The sequence below is a fragment of the Epinephelus moara genome, chromosome 24, assembly GCF_006386435.1.
Source record: "Epinephelus moara isolate mb chromosome 24, YSFRI_EMoa_1.0, whole genome shotgun sequence".
Classification (NCBI taxonomy): Eukaryota; Metazoa; Chordata; class Actinopteri; order Perciformes; family Serranidae; genus Epinephelus; species Epinephelus moara.
Window position 1 is genome coordinate 17,518,577 of NC_065529.1, and position 24,295 is coordinate 17,542,871.

At 41.0% G+C, this 24,295-nt stretch overlaps 1 protein-coding gene across 1 annotated transcript in view; it reads right to left on the bottom strand.

Annotated features, from left to right (window-relative positions):
• cpne5b (copine Vb) overlaps window positions 1-24,295 on the bottom strand; it is a 180,283-nt gene that overhangs the window by 91,984 nt on the left and 64,004 nt on the right. The window contains exon 6 of the mRNA XM_050037339.1: window positions 23,301-23,377. Coding sequence (XP_049893296.1) covers window positions 23,301-23,377 — 77 coding nt within the window. The remainder of the gene's footprint in view (window positions 1-23,300; window positions 23,378-24,295) is intronic.

Sequence of the window (24,295 nt, forward strand, 5' to 3'; positions counted from 1 at the left end):
TTATGTCCCCAAAAATCATCAATTGCCTCCTGCGAAATGCCGTGTACTGTGACACCTGCCATAGCGCCCGGTCACTGAATGTTGATAGTTTGTCTGAGTGAGTGGAGGGGGGATGTGGCTTAGCCATAGGTCAATTGGGCCCAACCTGATCTGCCAGGTTCAGGCCGAGCCAGGCTGCAATTACTGCAATTACTCAATATTCCCCAGGGCTTGGTCAGGTTCTAGCGAATCTCTCGGGGAGAAAGACAGAGCGCATGAGAGACCGAGACAGAGGGGGGGCTGCAAGGCGACTTTTTTGGCAGTGTTTGCTTCTGCCTGCCGAGCAGTGGAAGAGATGTGCATAACATGCAGCAAAGACTGTCATCTGCATGCTGCATCGCCATGGACCACCATGCGCACTAGACCAATTGAGGGGCGCCTGCCACTCTCCCAAACCTGTCGTGCACGAGACAACAGACTCTTATAATAGCAGAAGGAAGAAAAGAAGAAGAAGTGGTGCTTGGAAACAGCCCCTAGTCCTTAGCTTCCAACACGTTTTAATATTTAAAAAAACTATATGAAATATGATCTAAGACATTTTTTACAGTAGAAATTCAGGTTTTTATCAGGCTCAGGCCCAAAACTGCTGCTGTATGTCCGGTTTGGGTCAGGCTTGGTCAGAAACTGTGCAAGTTCATGAAGGGTCAGGCCTGATTGTTGAGCCCAATCACAGCTCTATGGTGCTGTTGACAAGCCAACCACGGGATTGCAAGCAACCGCCACAACCGCGATGTTCATGTTTTATCTTAAGAGCAGGACAAATACCACAAGGACCGTACTTACACCATAATACTATGCTGCAAAAGCCAGCAGTATGACGAGGTTCTGAATGTGTAGTCTGCGCTAAGTGCTGTGTGTTTGCCTATTTTTGTTGTGGTGGCCAAGAGTTGAAAAATATTAGACCTTGGGTAAAAGGCTGCAGCCACTCGTTGATGTCACTTTTTACCCAGTTGTTCAATCACAGAGTAGAGGGGGCGGGGCAGGACAAATACCACAATGACCAGCCGTCACATCGCAAAACAACAACAGAGGAAAAATTAATAATGTACCCACACCAGCCGGTGGGACCATTCTGCCTACCTAAGAGCACTCTTTATAGTGCCAACATTTTTACTTCCATGGATATGCTGTATCATAGCACCCAGACGCAACCAAAGTGACTCACCTGAAAAAACACTGTGCCGCTTATTGTGCCTCATTACCCTTCTGTGTTCTACATCGTGGTAATACAGCATATCAAACTGTTGAGCCACCCTTAATCACTGCAGGGGAAATTCCTTCACTGCAACAGCCCTATTGTCTTCATAAGCAAACATGGTCTGACATGTGCTGACAGCATGTACGGCTCAAACAAACTAAATTTTGGGGCCTCAACAGGATGGATTGTACGGACCCTTGGAAACCTGGGCAGGTGATGAAATTTACATGATGTATGTAGTGACTGCATTCATCCCTGTCACTCCTGAACATGATCGTAGAACATACATTGTCATTCTAACTTTTCATGAGGTGGCCAAATAAAGAAATGCAATCCTATCATTACACCACATCATCCACACTGTCCCCCATGTTCTGTCTCCTGGATAGAAAGTAAATGCTTTTAATGATGAAATATGACAGCCTTGTTAAAAACACAGAATCATATAAATGTTAAGTATCAGAGCAAACAGGTCAGAGTGTGTCACTGCTGAACCAGTTCTAATCTTGTTATTCTGTCATACGTCGTTTGATGTATTTTCCAGTGATTAACTATTTAATTAGTGCATTAACATTTAATGACGTTTCTTTGAGATCAGCGATGCTATCTCAGAAATGATATTTTGAACATAGGAGCATGCAGATAATCATCATCTACATGCTACCATCATGCTGCAGTAAATACAAACCACAGAGCTCTTGTGTTTATTAAGAAGACAACACATATTGCGCTTAGTTGTTATTAGGGTTACCTGCTTTAATGAAATTTGACGTGAACAAATCAAACTCTAGGGCAAGAAAACAAATTAAACTGAGCAGCCAGACAGAAAACTCTTATTATCCTTGTTATCTTTCCACATCAAATGTTCTATTTTTTATCACAAAAGAGGAAATTTGTTTTTTTAACATCTTATCAGGCTCCCTTCATTTATTTTTTCAATTTGAGTCATTTTTATTACCTTCCTTTTTTTCAAATATTCTAACATGAAACAAACAATTGCTCCAAGGTCTGTCATGACACAGAGCTACAGAGTTAGAAAACAATTAGTTTTGTCAGTGTTTTAAAGGGAAAATGATACATTATGAGACCTGTCAGTCACACTCACCTCTTAGAAAGTGAGAGCTGATAACGAAATGAATGGAGAGATGGATCAGTCACACAGCACCTCTGCTACTTTCCTTCTTGTTTAATATGGTTGATATAGGCTCTTCTTTGGTAACGTATAGACTAATTATTGAGTTATGATCATGCTGCATGAGCTAGGCTGAATATAAAATTGCCTAATAAACAATATGCCAACTCTGTGTCCTAGAAATGCAGGAAGGCGACACATAAGTCTGTCAACACAGCATCTGTTACATCTTCTCACCATCAGGTTGCTTTATGAGCAGCGTGTGATGCTGCTTTCAGCTCCTCTTACCTTTGAAAATGTGTCAAATGATATTTAATTGCACTGTGTGATTTTAGCAAATCCAAGCAATTTAAATGTGAAATCTGCCACACTTAAGTACAGTATGTGTTTCTGAAGAATCACTGTGGCTTGGGTGGGCCATTTGATTACGAGATGAAGGGTGAGAGGAAATTATGTTTTTACAGTCATGACATGATTAAAATCTGATGTATAACCTAGTGCCATATAGGTTAGATCATGAACCCTTCACAGAGAATTGTTCAGACATTTTTCCTTTTGATTTCAGTCTATCACAGAGGTTCCTGGGTCAGGCGGCTGATGCTCCTGAGGGGCAAACCCCCTCTCTGGTGAGCACATTTCCATGGAGCTCAGCACCCCTGAACCATCCGTTTCACTTCACCTAGCCCCTCATACATGAGCTGCCCTGGGCATTACAGCCGTCACTTTTCATCACAGCATCAAAGACTATCCTGTCAGTTGCAAAGCAGGAGCTGGAGGGGGGTAGTGGAAAAATATTTCTTCCTTTCCCTTTCTTCCTTCCATTCCTTCCTTCCCTCATAGAAACACAGCTTTGTTTGCACTTCAAAGACTGAAAGGACAATAAGTAATTTATGAGACAAAGCAGCAACAAGTAAAGATTGCAGTCACATTGAGAAAGGATCTTTCTTCCACAGCCATCAATGAACTGCTAGATCCCCTTATGCTAATGGTGACACAGTTATTAAAATCATAAATGAGAGCTGGGGTAGTGAATGATCAGGTGGTCAGAGCCTTTTGTTTCAAAACAGAATATGGGTGCAAAAGTAAGATTAAAAAGTATCTAATGAATCAATAATTAAGAAATAAATAATTTAGGTTTGTCAACCTCCTGCAAATTCTATTATTGCCTATACACACACATGTAATACAGGGTTCGGCACTGTGTTAAAAAATTCCAGCCAACCCAACAGAAAATAAAACTCACCAAAACCATCTTGGCTAGTCATTCTGGTCCAAGAATCATCAACTCTCATTTGGTAAAAACAAAACAAACAAAAAAATCCTAATTCATTGAGTAAATTGTAAAAATATTCTGATTTCACACTGTTTTTCCCCACTGTCTCTCGCTGCCTGAGGAGCAGTGGCTCCCACTTGATCCAGGCCATTAAAATAGCAAAATGAAATTACCAAATTTGCCCATTAATAACAACAGTCGATGTACTCAAATACCCATTGTCGATGTATTCGTCCAACTCTAATGTAGTACCCTTAAGCTGAAAAGATCCTAGTGACTTGCTACTAGCTTTGCCTTAAATCTTACTTCTTGACCTGATTTCAAAGTGCCATCTGTAGCCCCCTTTTTCTTTTATCAAATATCAGCTGCAGCCATTTTCTATGTAGACCTCCCAGAAGACAGAGAGGCAGCTGCACCCACCAGCTTCCCATCAGCTGAGACCTTAAAGAGAGACAGATAGAGTCCGAGGACAGGAAGAGGTTAGGTACTCATGTGGAAAAGGAGCCCTCTAGTAGTAATTATGCTCTTGGCCATTACTCTTCTCTGACCACCGAAATCCCCCCCAAGGAAATAAGTCTTATAGCTCATATTTACTGTATGATCTTTGTCTCAGAGGAGACCTGCCACTGCAGTGCAGTTATTCCCCAAACACACATTACTCTTGTGACAGCGACCCAGGCCACCAATGGAGGCTTTCCCCAGAGAGCGAGCAGAGCACTGCTGCTGGACCCAGTGGAATGTAGTCTAATATTAGAGGGAGACACGAGTGTGTGTGCGTGTGTGTGTAAGAGATAGAGGGTGAGAGAATGAAAGATACATGACAGAATAAAACCAAGAGGGATAGGTGAGGGGATTGTGTTTAGAAGCTATGAATAGCCACTCTCATTGCCCGAGCAGAGGCACACAGATCTAATGTATTTGTCTGTGATGAGTGTGTGTGTGTGTGTGTGTGTGTGTGTGTGTGTGTGCTGTGTGCATGTCTGTGTGTACGCATGTGTTAGCAGACAGGAGTCTCCTTGTGGAAGTGATGCCATTGGAGAAACTTGATTTATCACTCTGTGTTAGAGAAGGAAAGAAGCAGAGAGGGAGGCTGTGTGACAGCTTTATCAGTCCACTGTTCCAGACCTCCATTAGCACACCGTGCCAGAGGAGGAAAACACAGACGGATGTGTGCATGTGTGTATCTTTAGACAATTTCGGGGACGACTCCTTACCAGTGGGACTGTATTGTCCACATGCTGGTGCTTACATTTGCTCATTGTGCGTTTCCTGCTTGGATTTCTCTTTAACCTTGTCTTGTCTCATTGGTTTGTGCATATTTGAATTTTAGCTTCCTAGAGGACATGGACTCTGTTGCACCCAGACTGAATTTCCTTTGATTTAATTCACTAAGCCTGACATAATGTTCATGTTAGCTGATTCCTCATTGGAAGACGGGTGGTATACTTGGTGTTTTTTGTCCTAACCACTTAGTAGCAAATTACATACCAGTCTGATCCACTTGACTTCCTGTCAAGCTGTGAAGTTGCTGCTGTGTGTGAAATGCTCACAGTTTCTCACCAAAATCAAATGAAGTTAAGTAAGTAAGTGAATAAAAGTTGTTATTTACTGTACTTAAGGCAACCTACACCAACCTGTACAGCTGTGTGTTCAGTTTTCAGGCATGTTTCTGAGCCTACTTTTCATGAATGAGGCTAGGTAGCAAGCTAGCTATGAAAAATGATAAAGGTTTTATTCCCCTTGATAAATCTCTGATTGTTGAATTGTGTCTCCATCAGGGGAGAAAGAAGTTACCGAGTTCTAGTGACTAAAGGCTTGTTTCAAAGTAGTGATTTACCTAAACAAAGTTGCACTACAGAAACTGGAACATAACCCCAGGAATGTCTTGGCTACTCCAAACCTCAGTAATGTGTTAATTGGTTGCTCAGAAACATCTGTAGTCTTGTCCAATCAAGGGCACTCAATTATCTAAACAGGATGTCATCGCATCATGAGAAGCTGTAACCAAGAGGCAACCTCCTGGGCTGAAAAATGAAGCCAACACAGAAGTGCCAAAAACTGCAGTTCCTTGAATGGCCACTTGAGGCTGGCTCCAAAAGCGAGTCATTCTCCATGTTAAAATGCCCAGCTTAAACATGGGACCCCTTCCTGTCATATATTGGTTTGGATATTTCCACCATTCTCGCAAGAGGGTTTGTATCATAGCCCTGAACGCTCTGCCTCATAAATGACACTTTGCTGTTGATGTGCTTTTATTTCTGTGCACCTCTCTCCGATCATGTGGATGTATCATGCATGGCAGTGTGCCCTCAATTTATTTTACTTTGTGTGTGAGTGTGTATGCGCACGTGTATATATGTATACATATATATTATTTGTTTACTTATTTGTTTGTTTTCTTTGTGTGGGATGTGACTCCTGAATCTCTCGCCTGTATAAATTTGAAATTTGAATCTTGATATGTGTGTGAGCCAAATGTATGTTTGTCTGTTCTGTCATATATGTTCATGTTTTATCTTGAAAATTTAATAACATATATTTAACAAAAAAAAAAAAAAAAAGCCCAGCTTTACAGCAGAAATAAACATGTTCACAGTCTGGTACAAAAAAAGATTGTGGTCTCTGAAGATGATTTCCCCATTCACGACAACAGTATGGGGAGTGGATTTTTACATAACTCACCTGTGTACATTTTATTAACGGTTATAGTTACGCATAATTAAGGGTGTGGCTGCTTTGAGTGACAGGTTCTCTGCCAGGCGTCACCACAGCCTATAAGTCAGATTCACCCCTCGCTCCTCTACAGCTCCACCCTCTCATCCAAATATGGTCACTTCTGACTACAACAATCCAAGATGGCGACGGCGAAAATGCAGAACTTGAAGCTTTAAACGGGAGTCCACAGACCAGTGGATGACATCATGGTGGCTACATCTATTATTTTTATGCAGTCAATGGCTGTAACATAAAATCCAAATAGTCTTAGGGGCAAATTGATAAATAACTAACTCTTAGTTTACCTTTGTTACTGTAGGCATGACTTTATGTTATTTAAGCATACATGGAGAAATGTCTTTCAGAGTATGCAACTTATGCACATTTAGTCTAACAATACTGGCACAGTGCTTAGTATTTCAAGATTTGTAGTGTTGCTTTGTGAGGTGCAATTTAAAACCCTTCCAATTAGCATTATTATTAAACAGCATTTTGAGTCAGGTCAGATATGTCGACCATATTTCATGTTACATTTCTTAAACATAAAAAGGCCATATATGGGTAAGCTAGTTTTTGTTAGCAGTTCAGTTCAGTTAGCAACACAACACGTACACCTGGTTTCATGTTAGCGTACAATTTAGTAACAGCTAATATATACGAACTTGTTTCTGTGCTGCAACTCATTTTAATTTAGCGATTAAGTGAAGTAAAATTCTCCATGATCACTTCCTGTAAACTAGGTCCAGTCACTAAAATGAGTCTCAAAGCATATGACTAGCATAAACCATTGTTTGAAACTGCACCTGCACCTGCACCTGTTGGAAGCAAAATAATCCAACCACACAGGCAGCCAAAAATATAAAACCCAAGTGTTCACAAAGCTGAAAACTGGATTCACACAAACAGAACAAAATGTCACTTTTTTTTCCAGAGGAGCCAAAAATACACGAGAGCCTTATCACACAAAAATGTCACCTAGAGCAGACGCCAACTGGAGCTGTTACAGCAGGCATTTTGTTTCAGGGCTTGCGTTCATGTGCATCTGCATATCCGATAGGTAATGATGAGGCACAGCGGAGCACGGCTCACTCATAGTCGGGGTTAGAAATAGCTGGTAGTCATACCAACGGAAAGAGATGTGCGGTTTTATGACAGGTGAGGTGAGGGCAGAATAGAGAGAGCAGATATGAGAGGCAGAAAATGGGAAAAGATGAGTATAAAGGAATAGACGCAGTCAGACAGACACACCTGGCTTGCAGAGAGAATCAAATTGTTAAATTTTCAAACCTGCTGGAGAAGTCAGAACAGATAAGGGGAATGAAAATCCTCCCTTGCTGACAGCTATCACGGAGCTGCTCTTGAGCAAGGCATATTAGCTCAGCAGCTAATAGTTGAGGAGTATGATTGAGCTGGATGATTCATAGCAGGTGTCATTGTGTGTTACTGCATCTGTATGAATAATGAAGCGATGTTTTGCTGACACAGGCATCTCATCCACAGGCAGAAAAAAAACACAGGAAGTGTCAGAAACTCACAGCTTCTGCTGCAGGTCTGAACTGAATCTTACACTGGCAATGTGCCCTTTAAGAACACGTATATCAATTGTGTTAAACTGGGAAGAAAGCCAGTAGGATCCATTATTCTGACCACTATAAGTGGATCTCAAGTCCGAGGTTTAAGTTAAGATTAGGTCTGACAGAAGTTAGGAGGGCAGGGAGGAGATGATCCAGCTGTTATGATGAAGATCATTTCAGAAGTAAAATGATACATCAGGGATCAAGGTCGTGACAGTAAAATAGAATAATAAAAATTGTCTTCCTTAAATGCAAATTCAGTGTATATATCCCAAGCATTTTAAATATGATTTACTGTTTTAATATCAAAGGTCAGGTTCTGATGCATCTCCCCTTACACCTGTCTTTCACAAACATTGCTTATGGCGATTTGAAATCCCTTACTGAAGTTTCTCTGTTTCTCACCTTCTCCGATGAGCTCAAACACATCTCCAACACATGCAGCAAGCAACACTACATTTGGGGTACTGAGGCATGGCTTAAGGCCATATTTGCAGCCCCCGCTCCCGGTATGACTTCCCAGGAGCTCAGCATGTTGCACATTTCATAATTATCTGAGCAGCCCACAATTTAGCACTTAAAATGTGATAGATGCTTGTATTTTTGTTTTGCAGTTTGTTTTGGGTGATATATGCTATTTCACTTTCAAAACAAAAGGTGAGGAAGAATGTTTTGATCGCATGTGGGATTAAAGAGTTTGAAAGAAAGCTGCTGTGAAACCCACAGAATCATTAGACCTACTTACCTTGTGTTTTTGCAGAATATGAGTTTGGAAATAGCTTAATAATCATACACATTGAAAGCTGTTTTTCCATTTACCCTGCTATGGCGACATTCCCAGCCCTGAGCACACACTCATGCTCACGCATCTGTGTACTGAAGGTTGGATGCATGCACTGTTTATGAGATTACATCAATTGAAAATGAACATTCTAGCACCCGGTGCTATGACACAGACACACACTCAGTTGCCAGTTTATTAGGTAAGCTAAAACTAATTCGGTTTAACACAACAGTTCTGCAATAAGTCCTCCCGTTATTAAGGTTTATAATGTTCAGTTGTTGAAACTTTTTAGAGGTGTTGATTATACTGTGTAATCATTTTGGAGGAGGTAGTTTGCAGTGCTGTTGAACTGTGTTATACTGAGAGGGGTTTCTACTTTTTTTGTCAACCCCATTTATGTCTATGATGGTAGGCTAAATAACAGTAACACCTCTGTGTGAAACATAATACAGTTCAGCAGCACCACATACTTCGTCCTCCAAATTATCATAAAGTTTTATCGACACCTCTCTAAAAACAGTTTCAACAAGGCATAAACATGATAACCTTTTGAAGGATTTCTGCAGGACTGTTGCATGATGGCTTGTTTATGCTCAATGTTAGATACGGACATGGACGGAGCCTTGTGTCCATACAGTGCATTTATTTATGTGTGCACGTTTCTGAAAGCTTAGAGATGCAGACAAAATGGAGCAGTACCACTAGATATTGTGGGGGTAGTGTGGAGTAGGTTAAGTGAGATACAGTTCTGATGGGTATTTGCTCCGCGATTCTGTTTGTAATAACCATGGATGGGATTCTACGTGGGGAGGAAGGGGTGTGGGACCTCAGAATTGCACCTCTGCTCTTTGCAGATGATATGGTTCTGTTAGCTTCATTACACCATGACCGCCAACATGCACTGGGGCAGTTTGCAGCCGAGTGTGCACCGGTCCAGATGAGAGTCAGCACCTCCAAATCTGAGGCCATGGTTCTCTGCCGGAAAATGGTGGATTGTGCCCTCTGAGCTGGGAGGGAGTTACTGCCTCAAGCTACGGAGCTCAAGTATCTCGGGGTCTTGTTCACGAGTAAGGGTAAAATGTAGCCTGAGATGAATAGGCGGTTTGGCGTGGTGTCTGCAGTGATGCGGGTGCTGCGCCAGACTGTTGTGGTGAAGAGGGAGCTGAGCCAGAAGGCAAAGCTTTCGATTTACTGGTCCATCTACATCCAAACCCTTACCTATGGTCTTGAGCTCTGGGTAGTGACCGAAAGAAGGATACCGTAGATACAAGCGGCCAAAATGAGTTTTCTCTGGAGGGTGGCTGGGCTCAGCCTTAGAGATAGGGTAAGGAGCCCAGACATCCGGAGGGAGCTTGGAGAAGAGCTGCTGCTCCTTCACGTTGAAAAGGGTCAGATGGGGTGGTTGGCATATCTGATCAGGATGCCTCCTGGGCACCTCCAGTAAGAGGTGTTCTGGGCACATCCAACTGGTAGAAGGCCCCAGGGTAGACCCAGAACACGCTGGAGAGATTATATATTTCATTTGTCCTGGGAACGCCTCGGGGTCCCCCAGAAGGAGCTGGAAAGCATCACTGGGGAGAGGGACGTCTGGAATAATTTGATCAGCCTGGATGGATGGATAGATGGATGCATGGATGGATGGATGGATGGATGCATGGATGGAAGCGAGATACAACTGTAGGACATGAAGACATATTAAAAAAGGTGGAACGGAAGGAATCGGTAATATAATGAAAATAATTCTCCATTGCCATGTCGCGATGTGTTTAATGGCCTCACAGATCACCACCCTCTACAACGCTACCTCTGTTAAAAGGGACATTATTACAACCCCCTCCACTGTCACAACATTTGTTGTTGTCAGAAAACTTTTGACTCTGCCCTTTAGTGCCCTTTAGTAGCTATATCTATACCAACATAAAGGATGCATGGAAGTATGTGGACAGTGATAGTCACAATGTTTGAAAAAAGCCGATCTAATTTCATACACATAGGGAGTATAAATGAGCTAGGTGTACCTCATGAACTGACAACTGAGTGTTTAGCATCAAATGCTTGGACTGAACAGTCATATCTGGACAACAATAAGCATGATAAAGGCAAGTTCTCTCAGTATATACAACTAAACTTTAGTTCAGAGCATCTGGACTTAAGTTTGTGCGCTGAGGTTTTAATATTCCACCCTCTTAAACTTGTGCCACAACCAATGGAGTCAATGATGAACTTGTGCCCAAAACAATTCAGGTGACAGAGCTTTGTTTGTGGTGCTCAAGGTATTTACAAATTATGTTTGACATTTGCAGTTGGCTTTCATCTGAGCTGCTTTCTCCTGAAGAAATAAATCAAAGCCAGAGAGGTCTGTGAGTTAAGAGTAACCAGGATATTGTTTGTGGAAAGTAAGGCGGCTGCTGAGTTTTCCGTTTTGCTTTGAGGACCACAAACAAAACTCCATGCACCTACACTGTATCTGGGTCGTGGCATAAGTTCAGAGGCAGAACTTGCAAAAGCAGCCTGCAGGCTTTTGACGCCAGCTAGGGGCAGATGATCTCTAATCTCTCAAAAGTTCAAAACTGAACTATCTATTACAGTTGACTATAGAGCAACTTAATATTCCAGTGCACTTTATAAATAGAACAATATCCATCTCAAAAGTTGTTATAGTTGTAGAGTTTACAGTATCTGTCACTTCATCCTGGAGCGCCTGTGGCCAACTGTTGCAGACATGGAGGCTGTGGTGTCAGGCTCAGTTTGTCATCATACCCAGCTGGGTATCCCGCCTCTGCACACATGCCTCTATTCACATTCACAAATAATTTCCTTCCATTTCACTACTGTGCTCTAGTAATCTACACTGACATTCAGGGAATATCGAAACAGTAAAAGGCCAAGCGTGCTCAAACACACCTCCTCATCGCCCCCTCCCAACATCTGTCTAATGTCCTGTCTGTGCTGTTAATCATAACTCCACTTTCCTTGTCTTTCATTTCTTTCTTTTTAGTACTAATTCAACTTCCTTGCATCTCCCTCTCCTACGTACTTCCTGATGACATAGTGTCCACATCTGTACCCAACAAAGGGTTACACTGTCCATAGTGTCAAGCAGTAGTGTCACATGGGTTAACATAACCAACAATGAGTGGGTATTGTGATAGGATTTTAATGGAATATGGTGCAACACAATGTAAAACAAAGCGACAACCACAGTACGCTGCAGAGGCTGACTGTAGATGGTAACAGCCTGAGGGTTAGAGGAAAAGCAAACATGCAGTCTGAATGTTTTGAGTGATGCTGTGAGGAAAACTGAAGTGAATGACAACAATTCTCCTCTGGCTGCTTGTCTATCATCAGCGTGCCCCCGAGTGAGCCATTTAACCCCCATCTGCTGCAGTGGAGCTGCTCTGTGGGCTTCAGTGGAAAACTGTGGTGTTTTATAGTCCGCTCCAGGATGCTAACTGTGCAGGTGCAGGGAGTGCCTCGCAGAAAAACAGTATGCGTCAAACAGCCCTGAATAAATGAAAGTAATAAAAACACAATATTCTCCCTTTTTAAACTGTTCCGCCCAAGGTTTCATAATTTGCTTTTCACTTATAAGATGTAAGCTACCTAGCTGTTTCTCCTCTTCGCTGAGGGTTTGACGTTGATGGTTCAGCTTGGCTGGGCTCGTTAGGTCGGTTTCTTATGCCTTCCCAACATGTGCTGTGAGTTGCTTTGTGCCTTTACTTCTGTCTTTTCTTATTCTGTCTTTGCCATATCTTCTCTGTTTGTGTGCTGTGTTGCATCATGGTGTTTTGTTGCTGACTTGTGATTGTTGTGTTTGGCTCTTTAAGGCATGCTTGCAGATGAGGATCTTTATATAAATACTGTATGTGATGTATGGTTCAAAGAGGGTTTGAGCAACTGAAGAGAAAAGATGAAATATGTCACAATTGGAGTTCAGTCTTACAAGTCGTGGCGGCACGCTTGTAAATTCTTGTTGAATGTTGAAACCATAGTGTTTACCATAGCCTCAAAGAGTGACATAAAAACATGTAAGGCTTCACAAAGCATGTGTTACATACAGGCAGGACCAGGCTGCTTTAAGTAAAATCATCTATATTTCATATTCATCCAAATGCTATGATGAGGACAGTGGTGGCACCTTAGGCGAGTTTCCCATTCCCCTTATTATTATCATTATTGTTATTATTATTAACTTAACATTGCATTTATTACTTAGCAGAACAAAAGCTAATGGAAAATCAACACAAATAAACAACTTGGCTAATCAGCAATAATACTAATAAATAACAAACAATAAACGACCATGGTATGTGCAAATTTGTCTTCTTCTTAATTATTATGATTATTATAATTATTATTTGTGTTCTAGGATGGCTTTTGCCTTTTGATTTTCTCTTACTTTGATGCTCTCCACATACACTCCACTCTATCATTTCCCATATGTCCTTATGCTTTATTTTGGAGAGTCTACAAACATGTTGATGTAACTGTGAGGCTGCATGTGGGCATGTTACTTTGAGCTAAATCATCAGCATGTGACATGTTAAGGATTTGCAGGAATACTGTTTATCATTTTTACCATCTTAGCTTAGCATGTTAGCATGCAAACAATTCCTATTTAGCACTACACACAAAGTACTGTGCAGATGAGGCTGATGGAAATGTCACTTTTTCAGGTATTTCATCACAAACCAAAATATTGGACAGATTACAGTTTTGATGATGGCGCTATATCATTAAGAGATCAAAAGTTTTTACAATTTATTCTAAGCAGGACATGAATGTTTTTGTCAACTGTCATCATAATCCATCCAACAGTAACCATGAATACAAACTTTTTTGGCAATCCATCAAATAGATGTGGAGATATTTCATTGAATGCTGCTGCTGACCTGCTGCTGGCTCTACATGACAAGTCAGGGGATCACAAAATTCTGTCAACAGCGTTGAATCAACACCTCACTGCCTGACTCTAAACAAAACTGTATTTTTATAAACTTTGCAAAGGCAGTACCTGTTGCTGTGTCCATGACCCGTGGATGCCAGGGATGTTTGGTGAATTACTGTTAAAACTCTTCACTAAAGACACAAACACCTGCAGCATTATTGCTGAGAGGATGTGTTTACGCTGAATAAATCATAAATAAGAAAATGGGTAAATGGGTAAATGGCCGAATGATTTTTAGGTTTGTGGATAGTAATGCATGGCTGCTACTTGTCATTTCTTGTGAAGCAATAAGCATGGATTTAAATGAAGCAGGGAAATTAGCTGGTAATCAAACTGTTTGTATGCAGACCCTTTCTCCACAGTTATCAGCAAACCTGCAATTGACTGGCAAATAAGCTATTCCCTGAAATGACATGCTTTTTTTCACTGCAAGCAAAACCTAAAGGATCCTTTGCACAATTAATTTCTCACTTATGTAAACATTTTGTCTGAAGTCATACCAGAACGGAACAGCAGCAGCATGCTAAATTAGCTGGTGGGATGTTGGGTGTCATACTGCTTATGATAATATAATAGGCCATATTTCCCTCTCATAGTAAGGTGTTGTGTGCGGTAAATACAGGAAACTGATTTGTTTCTCCTCATCTCCGACACACACACACACACACACACACACACACACACACACACACACACAGTTTACTGGCCAGCATTTTACCAACAACCTTTTAAATTATTATGACTCACAGGGGGGAAATTAAAAAAAAACCCTCTTCACTCTTCCAACCAAGATTTTAACAAGATCTTGCCTCGTCATTACAATCAGAAATGTCAGGGGCCAGATTTGTTCAACTCTGTGTATACATAAAGTTTTAGCCTCCACAAAGGCAGAAATATGCTTACACCCTCTTTGTGTCAGCTTTCCAAATATATGTATGCATGGGTCTGTTTTATGAATCCCAATCCTTATTAAATTGTACACACGTGCACCAGCCTTATTTCCACCCCCCACATATAGACATAACACACCCTTAATCAAATGTTGTAATAGGCCATCTGATGCATTTTCACCCAGTGACTGTGTTGGATTAGGAAAGGTGTCAAAACAACTTCATACCGCCCGCTGTTATGCATACTAGAACTTACAGCTGTGGCTATTAATTGCAACTATACTGTAGTTTTATTAATTCATACAAATGCATCTGTAAATCATCATCAGCTGTGATTTCTCAATCATCATCCAATGCTGTTAAAAAACATTATGGCACCGAGCTGAGAACATTCAAAGCAGATTAATAAGAATAATTTAATTGAGCTCGCAAACAATGAATTAAAAATGATGTTCATACTTGTCAACTTGATTGGCATATTAAAGTGTAGGCTGCAAAAAATAATCTCACCTGCACATACACAAACAGAACCAAACAGAATAATTTAACATAACATCTCTTCCAACATACATATTCATTGCACCTTCTGTTTCTATAAATACCTGTTTACATCTGGAAAATAGTGTATTTTTTTTTCCACATTTTCCAAAATATTAAAGAGAAAAGGAAAAAACTGCATTGTGTAGCCACCTTTGTCACTGCACTGCCGGTTTAAATAGTTTTTGTATGTAAATATAAATGACAAGAAAATTTTAACCTCTTTAATAAAATATGCATTTGAGGCCTGTGGCAAGAGAGGACTGTAAAATCTGAAGCAATCATAAAAGAGCGAAGCGCCTTTGATGTTCAGATGAAACAAATGTCTTGTTTGGCGGAAGAGCTCTGTTTTTTTCTTTCTGTCCCCCCCACACACACACGCACACACACACACACACACACACGTGCACACACTCTATGAATACGTTTCATTAACATTTTAGGAAGTGGAGAAGTCATGAGTTGTATCATGTCATGAACACAGATCAATGTCAATTAGAAAAAGGTGCAACATATAAACATTACCGGACACTGTGTTTGTATCATTTTGACTTGACACAGGTGCTACTAATAACACTATGGCTCAGCTCCATTAAAATAACCCAGTAAGCCTTCCAGTTAGCCAGCACACACAATGCCCTAAAACTGGGACAGCTAAACAGAACAATCATTACAATGATATTAATCACACCTGCGCTTTTTCTGCTTTGATATGGAAAAATATTTGCTATGTGTGATATTCAAAGCTTTGTGTAAGGTGCTGTTGTCTTTCAGTTCGAGACAAAAGGATCATTTATGTTGTAAAGTTACAAATGAGATAAAAACAAATGCTTTCATTTTATCACTGATCAGGGTCGGCTATATCAGTTAACGTCAGCTCAACAAGTTTTTCCAATCTAATAAACACTGCGTGAAATTAATGCCTGTTAATCATCGGTGTCTTACACTACACCTGCTGAGTAAATGAGAAGCTAGTCGACATTGTCAAGGAAACAGTCATTACTCACGGCACTCAGACAGTGTTTACAGGCTACAGATGGACCGCCTGGCTGGACTTTTAAGTACTGATGCTACATAATTTTACAACATTAACAGGATAGTAATATTAGTGTCGACACATTTGTTGAATTTATATATCTGTATGGACTCACTTGTTCCCCAGTGTTACCTCTTCATTTCAGGCATTCTGTTAGCAGGCGGGTGATGGAGTTGTCCGACCTTAACTTTTCAGTCTCTACGTGTTTTTGATTATCTGGTTAGCTGACTGTCTCATTGATACAAAGCATGTCGTGTGGTTTGGCTGACTCTAACAAAGGCAGAAAGATCTGTTATTCATATCTTTACAACAAGACAGAAGTTACACATGCACAGCTCTGAACATACAAACACACACAACAGCAGAAAAAGTTTTTACGGCTGTGTTTCCTGTGTGCTGCGGTGGCCTCAGAGGGAATAATAATAATACAGTGCAGTAAACAAAGACTGACGAGAGCACTACAGTCTGATACATTCATTACTTGTCAATGTTAATCACCCTGTGCCTTACAATACAATTCAACCTTCTAAAGACTGTGATAACAGAATATGCAAATTAACAAGTAGCTGCAAAATCGATCAACATGGAGGCATCTGCTGACATTGAGACTGTTGGGCTGTGCAACTATTTTGGCACTGAGGGGTAAGCCTCTTCAGCATCCATTTCTAAATAAAGTGCTGTAAAACTGTGTGGAAAAAGTCTTTAGTATCTCACACATTACAAAAATGACTAAGGAGACTTTCATATCAGGGAGCAAGGCCAGAGTAAACTTGACTCCAAAGTCTGGTTTGTTTGATTAGTTTGTGAAGACTGACCATGATTCATTGATTCATGCCCGGGTCCACTTGAAAAGGTGGTCTCGAATACGGTTAATATGTACTTGGTTATGTTTTGCAGCAGGGGTGGAAACCAACTGTACCAAAACACGAACATTCACTGCCATTCAATGTGAGTAGCTGTCAGTGCTTAGAGTTGCACAGGTATTTCTCAATGCAGCTGGTCTCTGAACTGCACAGTCATGGGTGATAAGGTAGGAAAGCAGGCAAGAGAGTCGTGGTTGACATCCTACTATTAAATGGAGAAACCTCTGTCCCTCCGTCTGTCATCATCCGTTTTCCTCCTCACTGCTTTGACCTACTTCTCTGAACTTGCACATAGGCTTTCATCTTGGTTGTGCGCAGACAGCCATGATGATGCCGTTTTTGCATTTTTCCCACATTTCTACTGTTTATATTCGCGTTTTTGTCCACTACCCAACATTTCTACTGTTTATATTCGCGTTTTTGTCCACTACCCATTCATACCGTGAGCACCATTAGCAGCGCGAGCTGCGCATGCGTGGATACCACTTCGAAGCACCATTAGCAGCGCGAGCTGCGCAGGCGCAGAGACCACTTTGAAAGCACCTGCGCTGGGACCACAGTTTGGCTGGTAAGCCTTTATCTCCAACACTTGTGGATCAAAACCACTTGGAAAACACCTGCGCTCGGACCACAGTTCATGGCTGGGACATGCAATTTCAAGCACCAACACTTCCTGAAGACTAAGGTAATTATTTTACTGAACGAACGCGCGTCTGTGTCTGTGTATGCGAGCCAGCCGTTACGTATTTTCACTTTACTGACATTAGTCTACAAACATTACAAACTAAACATTGCGCTGTGCACTGTTTCTTTCATTCTTTCTCCGTGTTGCGTTTGTATGTGTGTACCTGCGCACGGCCCCGCGCACGGCCCCGCGCACACGCGTGCCTCCGTGCCGTCAGCCAAAACTATGCTCCACGTATTTTGCCACAAAGCATGTTTCTAAATACTGTGTGTATTGTTTGTCTTACATTAATAATTATTACACAGTGTATTTACAGTGCTCCGATTTTGCATCTCCTCTAATATACTGTTTTTGATTTCTTATTCCTCTATACATAACACATCCCCGGGTATGGACTAGTTGTTTCCAAAATAGAAAACATTGTACACGCAGAATGTGAGGGTTGATTTTGTTGTATGGGCTGGGGATCTTGCCACTGGCGCTCCTTTCTACACTTTTGGGACAACACACAATAATGTCATGTAATATAATATAGAGGATGACAAGTGTACTCCAGTGCAGAACAATTTTACTAATGCGAAAGAGTTAATCATACCAAATGTGAAAACACCCAATGAGTCATGCCAAAACATTATTTTTGTGTCAGTTAGTTCAGCAAAATACAAACACACAATAAACCGAAATTTCCCTTTAAGTCAACATTAGTATTAGTTTGGTGGAAGAGAGAAATCTAAATTTAATTCAGAAGGTATACAATGTTTTTTCAGTTTTATAAAGAAGACAGGTGTGAGAACATTACATTTCTTGAGTTTTTGTGTGTTTTATTGTTCATTTGTTCAACTGAAAAAGAAAAGCTTCATTTTGACTGCATATCTTCTACTGTCTTCTTCATCTTCTTCACTTCTACTGAAATGCTTCTGTTTTCCTATTACCTTGTGTTGTGCTTCTGTGTACAATCTCGACTAACAATTATGGGTTGTTTGGACTGTCCTCATCTTCACAAGGTGTTTCTGTCCCTGTCTTGATGTCTGTGTGCCTCAAACACACAACCACTCTCAGAATAGTCACTGATGTCACCTTTTTCTCTTCCTCTCTATCTCTCTCATTCTCCCTTTTCCTTCAGGAGCCTTTTTCGCATAATGAAAATCACAACGGCTGCTGCCTAATTAAACAAGCACTAATTTCAGGAAGATTAAAGCCATTACAATTAGCCACAGAAAAGAGAGCAGGAAAAAAGAGTGGAACGCACTCTTATGCATTCATGTGCCATTTAACCAAGGAACAGGATTTATGAAATCAATTACTAAAATGTGTACAGCTCTGAATTTGTGTGTGTGCGTACATGTAAATGCTCAGAGGCTAAGAGAAAAGAGATGAGAATACAATTATCTCAAGTCAAGGTTGTGTATTTGTGATATGATGCATACATGTGGGTAGGAGGCAGACAGCAAGAGAGACTGATAGTTCTACAGTCCAACGCTACCAAAGATCCTTTAACTCACTTCTTTGACAAATATTTCTTACATTCATGTGTCTTGCATGTGCAGGTGAAAAGTGAAGCAGATGACTGGTTGAGACAGACGTGAAAAACAAACACATGCTCTAAAACATTCTCTAGTTGACTCAGCACAGCTTAGACAAATGTCTTGACATTTCCAAGCGATGAAATATAAATCACTCTTCATATCCACAGAAACGTGAAAACAAACTCCACTGGGTAGCACATCTGCCAGGGCAATGCATCACTTTGTGGTGGTGGTGCTCATGGGGCTGCCTTGTGTTTCTTGCTGCTCCTCCACCTCAGTGACTCTCCCCAAAAGAGGGTAAAACAAAGCTGCTGCACAGCCTCTCCAGTATAACTTCAAAAGCTGCTGATCAACGCTTTTATTCAAGTTCACATAAACCTTAAGCCCTGAATGTAATCACAACGGAGGTTAATATGTGATGGTGTTTTGAATTTGAGGAAGCTGTTTTACATATCCACTAAAATCACAGGATGGAACTGAATGAAACTGTCAAAAAAACACATTACTTTCTATGATCAGTCATTAAAGGAGCTGTAAATGACATTCAGAGTATATCTATGACTCAGAGTCTGAGCCTAGACTGCCTGCACATTGTGGCTGAGCCAGCTCGCAGCTAACAGTGCTAACAATGGCAACAGTGCTGACAGAGCTACTGACATTAACAAGGGGGGACCAGAGGATGGGCGCTATACACTTTCTTGACGACAGCGTCCTGATGTTAGCAGTAACCGCCAGTGCCGTAGAGCAGCGGCGATTAGTTAGCCAGTGCGATACAAACACAGTTGGTGTGTCTCAAATCACATACTTCCGTTAGTACACTTCCTTGTAGTATACTATGTGCACTATGTACTCATTGGAGTAGTGCACGAATTTCGACAGGGTCGTGTTGTCTCAAACAAAACATGGCCATTGTGCACTCACCGGAAATGACGACCACAAATTAGCTAGTTAGCAAACTAGCATTAGCATTTGCGTTATCGTTCGCACTATCAAATCATTACAGACTGCTAAATTAACCCAATAAACATACTGCTGGCTTATATCCGACAATAGTATAGTGGTGCTTAGTGCAAAAAACATATGTATTTGTACAATGCAGCGACGTTCACGGTCGCACAGTCCTCGGCCGCCATTTCCAGTTTGAAAAGTGGTCCCTCCCCTTCCACTACATAGCCAAGATGACAACCATTTAGGGTGAGAAGTGTCCATAGTTCCACACTCAACTTCTTGACCGTTTTGAGTGCACCATCCGGGTACTCATAAAGCACTGCATTTTTCCATACTTCTCAGTGTGAACGCACTTATGCACTCAAAATAGTAAGTGTAAGTACAGAAGTACACGATTTGAGACACAGTAAGGGACTAACATGCACCTACAGCTAGACCATCTACAGCAATAGACCACACAGAAGCTTGGATTACAGCACATGCAGAGGGAGCATGACTTAATTCTCTGCTTAGGACGCCATTACTCCACTATATCTTTACATAACAAATAGCTGCCATGTAAATGCTCTGAATGTTGCATACAGAACCTTTGAAAGCCATAAATGAATACCATGTGAAACAAATAGATGTTGATGTCTGCATGCTACACCCAGGGTCGTGCTAGTTTGGTGGACTTTATTTTTGCAGCCTTTAAAGAAAGATTAAAGGCAGCCATAAGAATAAAATTTGGCAACCAGTTGGGTTATCTCTCAGCTGCAGAGTGTCTCAAATTAAAAATGAATAATTTGGCAGCCGTTCTATTTCCTTTTCTAACCATGCCATATAAAGTCTCAGCTCAGAGGGAAACGGTTTGATATTAAACTTATAATAACATTATTAAGGTTTATGCTCTCAATATAGTGGCTCAAGGCGCTTTTATATCTGCACTGCTAATGTCCCCTTCAGCAACATTAATAGTCCGTGCACTGTGGGGAAAACACACACACACACACACACAGTGTCACAAAATGTTTTTGCAACAGTTCTGCAACTGTGTCATCATCAGGGGTGTGCTCAAGGGAGAGGCAGACAATTTTGGTATGCTCCTGTGCACTTTGCCAATATGATATACATTATTCTTAATGCGTACATCTGAGGCATCTGGCTGCACATCCCTGATGATGACCGAGTCAAAACACAAGATGTGATGCCTGAATCATGAAGCATTAATATGCATTCTACGCAGTGGTGTCAAAACAGCATGTACCTCAAACAGGGAAAAAGCTAAATAAGACAGGCACACGTAGAGTGCAGTCCTCCACCAAGGCCAAGTGTCCTTTCTCGCAATGTTAACGAGAATTCAAATAATTCATGGGTTCTTCCTTGACCCATGCGACACCCCTCCAAGTTTCATGAAAATCAAGCCTGAGGTTGTTCCGTAATCCTGCGAGAGAAGAAGAAATACAAGCCAAGACACGAACCAAACCGCAAACATCACCTCCTTAGTGGAGTTAATAAAATAAGCAAGAATCAGTAGATGCAGAAACTGGGGAGCATCTTTCAATGTGATTACTACAGATGCGACCCCTGACTTAAAGCTAATGTGGGGGGGCCTTGGCCCCTTGGCCCCTTGGCCCCTTGGCCCCTTCTCTATGTCCTGCCACCCCACTTCCAGCGCCTTTGCTTGGACCACACCCACCTTTGAACTCAGTCCTTTGTAAAGCTTTGTGGCTGCATCTTCCACAGTTCTGAAGGTATCACAGTGACAAGATCTGTCAGACAAAACAGCTTCTGTGATTGTTTTGCTACAATAGGTGTCTCCAGGAACACACACACACACACACACACTCAAAAGGTAAATACCAGCCCCACTGTAACTGCTGGTACTGTAGTTATCATTCAGTCCTTGTTTCCATTATTAAAAACATGGCCCATTCCGATTACAAGATTTTTTTCAGTAATCAACATTTTGTCCAGAGAAAATTATGTATCTTCAAATTGGGTAATTTTGAATTATTCAGGAAAAAGCGAAGACTTAAATGTCTCTTAATGTACTGAGAAAATTCTCCAACTTCTAAGCCGCATAAACAATTTAAAAACCGAAAACTGCCTTGTCACGAAGGTGAAAACAAGACTGTTTTCCTGAGCTCATGCAGTTGATTATGTTTTGGAGATACAATGTTTTCACACAGGAGTGCAGATGGTGTAGATGAGATTTTAGAGATGCATTAAGTGGTGCATACGCGCTCCTCTGCCAGCCTCTGTGACCTGCAGCAGTCACCCAGAAACCATTTCTTTTAGCCAGACAAATGAATTTGTGTCCAAGCCTAACATCGCCTCTCTGTGTCCTTTCTCATATGCAGTGCTAATGTAAATATATATATTTGAGTGAATGTGCTCTCTCTGAACTGTCAGTACTACAGTATGTTAGACATTTGAAGTAGTTAATATACAATTCGACAAATCATGAATAGATCAGCGAGTAAATCTGTTAAAGAGGGATTGTACTCTTTGCTCCAAAATCAGCTTAGTAAACAGGTTTGTAACTTTAGATGAGTGTCATATGTTCAAGAATAGTACATGGCAATAAGATGTTGAACCAGCATATCTCACTTAATGGGACATTTAAATGACTTCACCTGAATCACCCAAGAGCCGGGCACACTGATGACAATGATGATGGATGATAGAAGTATAAAGACAGATAACAGGATACCCCCATTAACACCACATTTTTCTCAGCCTGTGTAAAAGCACAAGCTGAAGAGATGAGCTGTAATTTGGGTAATTTTGCTCCGCGCTTCACCCTTTCCTTTAATGACAATAATTATCTGAGGAAAACATCTGTAGGATGTGTTGTCTCCTCCTCCCTTCCTCTCCTTCTTTGTCTGATCAATGTCTTGCTAAATCACCAATGTGTTTCCAATTATTCCTCCTCCTCCTCGTCATGCTGACATTTTACTCACACTCTCTCTGTGCCTCTAATGCACTTCCTCTCAGTACAAATGAAACTAAGTTTATAAACCGTAAACATGAGAAGGGTCATTGTATTTGGGTCCAAAGCATTTTTCTTCTGTCTTAACTCCCCTCTTAGCACAGTATGGTGTTCCTCCATCACATTTGGAGTCAGGGGTATTTAGGCAGCAAGAAAATTGCCTGAAGCTTTTACTCACCCCAGTGGTTTCTCCAGTCGACTGGCTGGTGATCCAACAATCTCCCCAAGAGTACAGAACATCTGACCCAAAAAGTCCTAGAGGGAAGGAAGGAAAGAAAGAAGGAGGGAAGGCAGGAAGGAGGGGGGAGCAGGTTGGCATATGTGAAGTGGAAAGACAAGAAATCAGAGTATAGTCAGACTTGTTATCTAAAAAATATTTTGCTACCACTGGAAACCATGCAAATGAGAATTCAAGATTTTTCTTTCTGCCAAAGAAGCTTGTTCATTCATGCTCCTGCAAATTTGGTCAGAGTTCAAATCTGGCCCATGCATCCGTATGTTTAACCAGAAGAAACTGTGGTTTTGTTGGAGAACATCCTAAGTCATAAGTCAATGATTGCATTGATGTCACGTGAACACATTTTATGTATTTTATGCTCAAAGACGCGATTATCGTAATCGCTGTGCTCAATAATGTAACATCATATCCAGTTTGGTTGTCAAATATAAAGTTTGTTGAGGTGAAATCAAATGCTGCCTCAACCATGGAGGCTATATATGCATGGTAAGCATGGTTTAATGCAGTGGTTCCCAACTGGTCTGGCCTGAGGGTCTACATTTGCCTTTAGACATCTGGTCACGGGTATGAAAGACCAACTTAACACCCATTTAGCATATCTTCATCCGTCCATTCCACCTGTGCGTGGATTCAAACCCAGGAGATTTTTGCTGTGAGGAGACAGAGCTAACAACTCTGCTAGCCTTACATTTTACTTCATAAATTAAAATAACTTCATTACAACTGGGACTTAAGGCTCAGAGTACGACGGAGTATTAGGGCCACATTGAAGAAAAAAAAAATCGGAGATTTCGAGAATAAAGTCGAAATATTACGAGAAAAAACTCGTAATATTTTGAGAATAAAGTCATAACTGAGAAAAAGTCATAATATTACGAGAATAAAGTCGTAATATTATGAGATTAAAGTTGTAATATTTCGAGAATAAAGTCATA